Source organism: Blennius ocellaris (assembly GCF_963422515.1).
Source record: "Blennius ocellaris genome assembly, chromosome: 24".
Classification (NCBI taxonomy): Eukaryota; Metazoa; Chordata; class Actinopteri; order Blenniiformes; family Blenniidae; genus Blennius; species Blennius ocellaris.
In genome coordinates this window covers 8,994,556-9,004,552 of record NC_137673.1, presented here as the reverse complement: position 1 = coordinate 9,004,552, position 9,997 = coordinate 8,994,556, and the positions used below count along the sequence as shown (strand labels likewise).

The 9,997-nt window shown below is 46.7% G+C and overlaps 1 protein-coding gene across 1 annotated transcript in view; it reads left to right on the top strand.

Annotated features, from left to right (window-relative positions):
* Positions 1-9,997, top strand: part of zranb3 (zinc finger, RAN-binding domain containing 3) — a gene marked incomplete at its 5' end in the record, with an annotated part of 76,392 nt that overhangs the window by 569 nt on the left and 65,826 nt on the right. The window contains 5 exon segments of the mRNA XM_080520187.1: positions 1,321-1,372; positions 2,341-2,359; positions 2,690-2,749; positions 2,751-2,869; positions 8,431-8,662. Coding sequence (XP_080376313.1) covers positions 1,321-1,372; positions 2,341-2,359; positions 2,690-2,749; positions 2,751-2,869; positions 8,431-8,662 — 482 coding nt within the window.

Below are 9,997 nucleotides of genomic sequence, written 5' to 3'. Positions count from 1 at the left end.
CCGGTCCTCTCAGCCCAGTGGACTCGGGGCCCATTGTCGTGACCTTGCTTATTCATAAAACGCTTCCAACATCATGTCGGAGCAAAACAGTGCAACAGAGCAGCTCTGAATGCCTCAGACACACACTCTCATTATTCTCTCACCCACTACCCCCCCCCTACTAACCCCCCCCCTCTCACCCCACCATCTCCGCCCCATTTCTCTCTTTCAGCTGAGGAACATGATTAATGTGCACCTTGCCACTGGTGGTTTTTCTAATTGCCAGCACACCGGCCCAGTCAGCGCAATGCACACACACACACACACACACACATAGGTGAACAAAAGGAAATGCGTACAGCTTCACACACACACGCACACACACACACACACACACACACACACACACACACCGGGGAAGGGAGTGCGGCTGGGGCAGGTGCTTGCCATTTCTCAACACATTAATCATCCTCCTTTAAATAACCTGAGTGTCGTCTTGACGGTTTGAGACTGCGAGCACGCCGCAGTGCTGTTGCCTGACGACGGCATGTACCCCCCCCCCCCCCCCCCCCCCCCCCCCTCCAACCACCCTCCAACCCCCTCCCTGCCCTCGCCGCAGCATCTTTTCTAATGTTATCTCCGAAACCCACAAGCCCCAAAGTGTCAGGGAAATGGGCTCCGCCACCTTCCCCCGGCCGGCCCGCCGTGATTTGATGGCTTTGACCCCTGCGCGCCGATGTGTTGAGTGTAACCCCAATCTGGCAAACCCCCCCCCCCCCCCCCATTTAAAGGCTCGTCCCTCGATAGGACCGGACCCAGCATGCAGGGGGGAGGAGGAGGAGGAGGAGGGGGGGGGAGGAGGTCGGACGCCACACAAAAGGCTGAATGGAAAGCGGCTCCACGTTTGGATTTTTAGACAGTCGTCGGTCCAGGTTGCAGTTTTGTGAACTAACCTTCAATCGAAGCGCCGCATTTTGAAACGGAAAACGGTCCCCGGTTGGTCTGCCGACGGGGGCTTGTCCTCGTCTCCTGAACACACAGGTCAGTGGGTCAGTCAGTCCAGAGGGTTAGGGGTCATGAGGATAAAGACAAAAATTGTATTAAAAAAAAAAAAAAAAGCACCTGCAAACATAATAATCACATTATAATGGCAGTGACTGGGGCTAAAGGTTTCTGGTGCTGCGTGCTGATTGGATGGCTGGTTGAGGAGGGGAGGGGCAGAACGGGTGGAGGACGAAAGACAAAAGTTGTCTCATAAAGGACCTCGTCCTCTGTCCCCTCCAGGCCCCGTTCACACGACGTGTTAAGTGAAATCATGTTGTTCTTGCGTTTTTGTTTCAGGAAGGCTTCGATTTGAGGAGCGTTTTCAAAAAGTTGCGTTTTTCCCGATTCCGTGGGGACGTCGTCGGCGCGTTTTCAAAAAGTTGTGTTCTCCCTAAGGGTCTCAGCATTTTCAAAAAGTTGCATATCAGTGTTTTGACAGAAATGGGACATTTTCAAAAAGTTGCATTTTCCCCTTTTCCACTGAGACAGAATTGGAGCATTTTCAATAAGTTGCATTTTTGCCCCGTTTCCACAAAGACTGAGTCCAAGCGTTTTCATAAAGTTGCGTTTTCCTCCCGTTTCCAAGCAGACTGAGTCTAAGCATTTTCAATAAGTTGCATGTCACAGTGTTTCGACAGAAATGGAGCATTTTCAATAAGATGCATTTTCCCCCTTTTCCACTGAGACAAAAATGGAGCATTTTCAATAAGTTGCATTTTTCCCCCGTTTCCACAAAGACTGAGTCCCAGTGTTTTCACAAAGTTGCACCCCCCCCCCCCATTTCTATAGATACGTAGTTGCGTTTACAAATAACTCCCCAGTTTCCAAGGATATGGAATCAGAGCAGTTTCATAAAGTTGCGCCGCTCCAGCCCGCGGTGGCTAGGCTAGTTAGCTCGTGGCTAATGGGTAGCCACAAACAAGTCACGATATATACCGTCTTCAGACCAGATACCAACGAGCGTCTTCCTCGCTACTTCTTCGCGCGGTTTAGCTTTGCTTGTTTTCCGACCCAGAATGCATTGCGCGCGAAATGAGCGATTATTTTCACATTGATTAAATAAGCACAAGAAAAAGTGAAGTCTTTGAAAATATCCAGTGTTTAAATGAGTAAATGTTTCTTTTCTTTTTTTCCTTGATTAATGCTGATTAATTCTCAGCGGACTCATTAAATCCAATCATTATTTATTTTTTATTTTTTTTGGCCACTCGTGCTTCTTTTAATATTTAAAAAAAAAAAAAAGTGTAACGAGGCTGGAAACCAGAAGTTCCCTGAACTGGAACGCCTCCGCTGATAAACTTTTCTTGTGTTTTACAGGTGTATGATCGCCGATGAGGTAAGCACACACTGCGCTGGCTCAGGAAATCTATTTTCAAGTTGGGAAAAAAAAAAAAGAGAGAGAGAGAAGAAGAACCTGAGACTTGGCCGCATGCCTTCCAGATTAATTTGTCAGCACTGCGCCGCGGTCCCATGTGCCTAATCGCTTTTGACACCGGAATCATTCGGAGACCTTATTACTCACGGGCCTCACTGCAGCTTCGCCGTCATATACAATTTGCCGCGGAGTCGCTGCGCGATTGACTTGTTTTTCTTCTCTCTCTCTCTCTCTCTCTCTCTCTCTCTCTCTCTCTCTCACTCACTCTCTCTCGGACTCGCCCGGCCCCAGATGGGTCTGGGGAAGACGGTGCAGGCCATCGCCGTGGCGTCGGCCTACAGGGGGGAGTGGCCCCCTCCTGGTGGTGGTGCCCTCCTCCCTCAAGTACCCCTGGATCGAGGAGCTGGAGCGCTGGGTCCCCGAGCTGCAGCCCGGAGACATCAACCTGGTGGAGAGCAAGAGCGACACGGCGTAGGTCCATGCGCCCCGCAACAACAAACAAACAAACAAACAAACGATTGGTGGAATCTGAATGGCTCCTAATGCGAGGTGGCCGCCTCCATTGGCGTGTGAACAGTGTGTGTACAGCGACGAGGAGCCACAACACAACAATAAGAAGCCGTGACACAACAACAAATAAATGTCACAACAACAAAAGAAGTTGCAACACAACAGTCACAACAACAAAACATCACAACAACACAAAATCACAACACAACAACGAATAGTTGCAATACAACAGCAAAAAGCCATAACACAACAACAAAACATTACAACAAATAAACGTCACAACAACAAAAGAAGTTGCAAAACAACAGCAACAGTCACAACTACAAAACATCACAACAACACAAAATCACAACACAACAACGAATAGTCGCGATACAACAGCAAAAAGCCATAACACAACAAAACATTACAACAAATAAACGTCACAACAACAAAAGAAGTTGCAAAACAACAGCAACAGTCACAACAACAAAACATCACAACAACACAAAATCACAACACAACAACAAAAAGTGCCAACAGTCATAACAAAAAGTTGCAAAACAACAACAGAAAGCCACAACAGCAACAAAACACAACAACGAATAGTCGCAATACAACAGCAAAAAGACAACACAGCAACAAAACATGACAACAACAAAACATCACAACAACAGAAAGTCACAACACAACAGCAGAACATTACAACAAAAAGTCGCAACAGTCACAACAACAGAAAGTTGCAACAGCAAGTCACAACAAAACATTCCAACAACACAAAGTCACAACACAACAAAACATTACAAGAAAAAATGTCAACAACAAAAAGTTGCAACACAACAACAACAACAATTTGAATCAACGACAAGTCACAACAGCAACAGTCACAGCAACAAAACATCACAACACAACAGCAAAACTGGCAGCACAACAACAAAAGTCACAACAAAACAACAACAAAAAGTCACAATGGCCGTGCACGGCGGTCGGAGTGCAGGCTTCGTTTCTGGGGGGACAATATTTTGTGGCGGAACCAGACGACGCATGTCAGACATCACGTATGGCGATTTGTGAAAACACAAAACGACGTTAATCCGAATGTCGTTAAAGCTCCTCCGTCCGCGGTTCACTTGAATTTTTCGCGGTTGCGTTGTGCCGCTGTCCCTCCTGGGCCGCCGTAGAGTTTGACTTTTACACTTTCATGCTTGTGCTCTATTGAGCTGTATTGATATGCTTTGATAATTTTCCTTTAACAGACTGGAAAATTGTCTAATCGGCATAATTTGACCTGTTTCTATTGGGACTGACTGGTCAAATAACCTTTTTTTTTTTTTTTTTTTCTTTTAAATTAAAGGCTAATATTGGCAAAGTGATAAAGCTTGCGGATCAAACTGTTGTTTCTTGACAGGTTATTAAAGCTTCGTTTTGTGGGGGAAATACGCAGTCGTGCCATTCGGACACTTTTCTCAGGAAACTCGACGAAGAATTTGGTTCATTTTTACCAAAATAAAAGCCAAAAAAACCAATCAGATGACTTAAATATAACCACCTGATTTTCATATTTCTTATAATGTGAATGACGTCCGTGTTAAAATATGCATGTGTGATGGTTTTCTGAGTTGGAGAGAGAGTTTGCAGTTTCTAAAAAAAATTCCACCGGAGGTACTTGGACAGTTTGTTTTTCCTCATGAGGCAAAGTTTTCAAAACACGTTTTACTGGCGTTGGCGACGCTACAATCCCAAAGCCCACAGGAAGTATTGCGTTTTGCCGCCTTGTAATCCGTCTTTTGTACAGTTTCATCCTGCTCTTGGTGGCTGGAGTCCGTCCCAGATGTAGGCAGGGCATCAAAAACCAAAACTTACAGAGAGGAGGAACCCGTGAAAAGAGCTAGGAGCCCAATTACAAAGAACCCCCCTCCTCCCCCCTTTAAACAACAGAGTTTTCAAATGAAAGTGCAGAATTTTAGTTTTGGGTGTCCCGTTTACACGCTTCCGGCGTTGGGAGTCACTGAAAATGTACATTTCCAAAAACTGCCCCCGAGGTGGAACTTTTTGAAAACGCATCGACTCCTTGGGAACGTGATAACTGTTACTAAAAAGTAGCATTTTGGGAAATGCTACTTTTCCGTGGAAACGGGGTGGCCGCAACTTTTTGAAAGCACTCCGTCTCCGTGGAAAGTGGGGAGGGGTGGGATAATACTTTTTGAAAACACTCCCATCTACATTGAAATGGTGGAAAAATTATACTTTTCAAAAATGCTCCATCTCTGTGGAAACGGGAGAAAAAAATGCAACTTTTCCCTTCTTGCACGTTTTCAAAAGCGTGCACACGACAACGGTGTTGGGAGCCACTGAAAATGTACATTTCAAAAACCGCTCCCGAGGTGGAACTTTTTGAAAATGCTTTGACTCCTTGGGAACGTGGGAAAAGTTTTTGGAAATGCTCCTTTTCCGTGGAAAAGGATACTTTTGGAAAAACACTCCCATCTCCATTGAAAGGATACTTTTCAAAAATGCTCCCTCTCTGTGGAAAATGAACTTTTCCCTTCGTGCATGTTTGTAAAAAAAAAAAACCCCAAAAAACGCTACAACTCTCGTCACCGTGGAAACGGTGCCAAGCGGAACTTTCGGGCTCCATCTGGAGGAAACGCGTTGCGTTTTCACATGGAACGTCGCCATGGAAACGTGCAGTAAACCAGGTAGAGATGGCGGCACACTTGGCGAAAGTGACAGGTAGCAAAGTTGTTGTTTTTTTTGTCTAGTTTTTTTTCGGGGGGGGAGGGGGGGGATTAATCTCCCCTCGGCGTCGGGAGCAGGTTTGACAGCGCTGACGGACACATCGCGTCGCGGCTGACGTCTCCAATATTGAACACGGGCTGGAATTTTTTTACCGAGACAGGAAGTGGGGGAGGGGGGACAAAATAAAAGCGGCACCATCTCTTTTTATTTTCTGTGTGTGTGTGTGTGTGTGTGTGTGTGTGTGTGTGTGTGTGTGTGTGTGTGTGTGTGTGTGTGTGTGTGTGTGTGTGTGTGGATTGAACATCGACAGATGCTTTTTGATTTTCTCGGAGATCTTTATTGAGTTTCCACGCGGATGATCGTCGTTTGTTTATCTGTGGCCGCGTGCGCCTTGCATTGCCGAGTCGTATAGAAAAAAAAAAAAAAAAAAAGCAATCCGGCGGTAATGGATTCTCTACCGGGGGTGGGGGGGGTGAAAGTTGAGGTGTGCGATTCGCTTCCCCCCCCGGGGCTCGGCGGCGACGGCGTTAAACGCAGAAGCACTTAAACAGATGTCGAGTCGGCGTTTACGTGGGACTGCGGACATGTTGACGGCGCTTGGTGGGAAAAACAAGGTTTATGGGAGTTGCTGAAGTGGACTTGTCTCACCTTGTCTCATCTTTTCTTGTCCTACCTTGTCTCATCTTTTCTTGTCCCACCTTGTCTCATCTTGTCTCATATTTTCTTGTCCCACCTTGTCTCATCTTGTCTCATCTTGTCTTGTTCCACCTTGTCTCATCTTTTCTTGTCCCACCTTTTCTCATCTTGTCTCATCTTTTCTTGTCCCACCTTGTCTCATCTTGTCTCATCTTTTCTTGTCCCACCATGTCTCATCTTGTCTCATCTTTTCTTGTTCCACCTTGTCTCATCTTTTCTTGTCCCACCTTTTCTCATCTTGTCTCATCTTGTCTCATCTTTTCTTGTCCCACCTTGTCTCATCTTGTCTCATCTTTTCTTGTCCCACCTTGTCTCATCTTGTCTCACCTTTTCTTGTCCCACCTTGTCTCATCTTGTCTCACCTTGTCTCAGCTTTTCTTGTCCCACCTTGTCTCATCTTGTCAAATTTTTTCTTGTCCCACCTTGTCTCATCTTGTCACACCTTGTCTCATCTTGTCTCATATTTTCTTGTTCCACCTTGTCTCATCTTGTCTCATCTTGTCTCATCTTTTCTTGTCCGACCATGTCTCATCTTGTCCCACCTTGTCTCATTTTGTCTCATATTTTCTTGTCCCACCTTGTCTCATCTTTTCTTGTCCCACCTTGTCTCATCTTGTCTCACCTTGTCTTATTTTGTCTCATCTTTTCTTGTCCCACCTTGTCCCACCTTGTCTTAATCTGTCTTACTTCACCTTACCATACCTTGTCTTGTCTCGTCTCCTCTCTTCTATATAAACCCTGTCTTGTCTGTCTCACCTTGTCTCATATTATCTCAACTCATCTCATGTTGTTCAACTGTGTCTCATCTTGTCTTTTCAGGCCTTGTCTTGTTAAACCTCACGGTGTCTGATCTTACCTTGTCTTACCTCGTCTCATCATGTCTTAACTTGTCTCGTCTCATCTTTTCTCATTTCATCTCGTCTTGCCTCGTCTCATGTCTTAAAGCGTCTTATCTTACCGAGTCTCATCTTGTCTCACCTAGTCTCATCTCACCTGGTCTCATCTCATCTTGTCTTACCTTGTTCCACCTCGTCTCACCACATCTCATCTTGTCTCACCTCGTCTCACCACATCTCATCTTGTCTCACCACATCTTATCTTGTCCCACCTACTCTCACCACATCTCATCGTGTCTCACCTCGTCTCACCACATCTCACCACATCTCATCTTGTCTCACCTTGTCTCACCACATCTCATCTTGTCTCACCACATCTCATCTTGTCCCACCTACTCTCACCACATCTCATCTTGTCTCACCTCGTCTCACCACATCTCATCTTGTCTCACCACATCTCATCTTGTCCCACCTACTCTCACCACATCTCATCGTGTCTCACCTCGTCTCACCACATCTCATCGTGTCTCACCACATCTCATCTTGTCCCACCTCGTCTCACCACATCTCATCTTGTCCCACCTACTCTCACCACATCTCATCTTGTCTCACCACATCTCATCTTGTCCCACCTCGTCTCACCACATCTCATCTTGTCTCACCACATCTCATCTTGTCCCACCTACTCTCACCACATCTCATCGTGTCTCACCTCGTCTCACCACATCTCATCGTGTCTCACCACATCTCATCTTCTCCCACCTCGTCTCACCACATCTCATCTTGTCCCACCTACTCTCACCACATCTCATCTTGTCTCACCACATCTCATCTTGTCCCACCTCGTCTCACCACATCTCATCTTGTCTCACCACATCTCATCTTGTCCCACCTCATCTCACCACATCTCATCTTGTCTCAGCTTGTCTCGCTTCATCTCATCTCACCTTGTCCCACCTTGTCTCACCACATCTCATCTTGTCTCACCTCGTCTCACCACATCTCATCTTGTCTCAGCTTGTCTCGCTTCATCTCATCTCACCTTGTCCCACCTCGTCTCACCACATCTCATCTTGTCTCACCACATCTAATATTGTCTCACCTGGTCTCACCTTATCTCACCACATCTCATCTTGTCCCATGTCTCATTCAGTCTCATCTTGTGTCATCTCATCCCACCGAACGACTGTCAAACCGGAGCAGAACCGACGTCACCATAAACGATCCGGACCTCACTTCTTCCTCATCGTCTCATTTCCTTCCCGTCTTCAGGAGGATCGCCGGCAGCAAGGTGACGGTGCTGGGCTACGGCCTGCTCGCCGCCGACGCGCGCCCCCTGCTGGACGCTCTGACCCGCCAGCGCTTCGCCGTGGTGGTGGCGGACGAGTCGCACTACCTCAAGTCCCGCAACGCCGCCCGGACCAAGATCCTGGTCCCGCTCATTCAGGGCGCCAGGCGGGCCGTCCTCCTCACCGGCACGCCCGCCCTGGGTCGACCCGAGGAGGTAATAACCTCATGGGGGTGGGGGTGGGGGTGGGGGGACGCGGCATGACGAGTCAGAAAATTCCTCAAAACCCCCACTTGAATGTTTTAATGAACAAAAACATTGAGGCGAGAGGAAGAGCTCATTCAGGAGGTTATCAAAACCCATATGTATCCAAGGAAAGTCACACTCCCGAGGTGAGATTTGGAGGTTGGGGGGGGGGGGGGTTCTCCGGGTCTGCGGCGTAGGTGAGATCGCCATGGCAACTTGCCCCGGAGCAGCGTGCGCTCCCAGCGAACATTCAGGAAAGCCAATTAACTCTCTCCCGCGTCACTTATCCTCCAGGATCCCGTGGTCTTATTTCAATAACCTTTTGTCGCGAAAACTTCATTTACAAAGCCCGATATGAAGAGACACTGCATCGCAATAAATGAGACAAGTAATAAAAAGAAGCGCGCGCGGGGGGGGGGGCGACTATTGAATTTAGAGACAATAAGAAGGGAAGGACAGCGGCTGAGCCGTTCCTCCTCGCCGTAATGATTTATTATATCGGGTTTTTTTGTTGTTTTTTTTTAAATATGTGCTACGTTTGCGATTGCAAGGCGTCGTCCATCACCGGGAAAACTTTGCGAATATAGTAGCGACACTTAGTGTCCCCGAAATGACGGGCTCTTGTACACTTTTTTGTTGTTTAGTTTTTTTTAACATAAAACACTATGTTATTCATGGTCGCATGACCGCTGGTCCCCTATTGGTGCACGGCTAAGCCCCGCCCACTTTAAGATACCGTATTTTCCGCCCTATAAGGCGCACCTAAATACCTCAAATTTTCTCAAAAGCTGCCAGTGCGCCTTATAACCCGGTGCGCCTTATATATGGAATAATTTCTCTACTCGAGACTGCTATTTGACAGCTGAACAACCAGAAGCTTTTATTTTGACAACTCTAACTTTGCAACCGGATGTTCAGAGCGGACGACACTCCACACAACACATTCATCACTCATGGTTGCACACCAACATTCTAACAAACCAAAATAAACTAGATGAAATAATGACTCCCTAAACTGGGGAACAAAAACACATAAACACAATCAACACAACACCAAGCCCAACAACAACCCACAATAACCTCCAACAACACAAAACATGAATTTGTCGCTGCAAGGCATGATGGGACATCCTGAGCTCCTCAGTGCCGCCGATAGAAACTCCCATAATTCATTGCAGCTGTTTGTGGTGTTTTAAATGCAATTATTGGGGGTTATATTTGGTTTGTGGTGTCGGTAATAATTGTGTTGTGTTGTGGTTTTGTTGCTTAGTTCATGTAGTTTAGTTTATTACCGGTAGTTGTAAG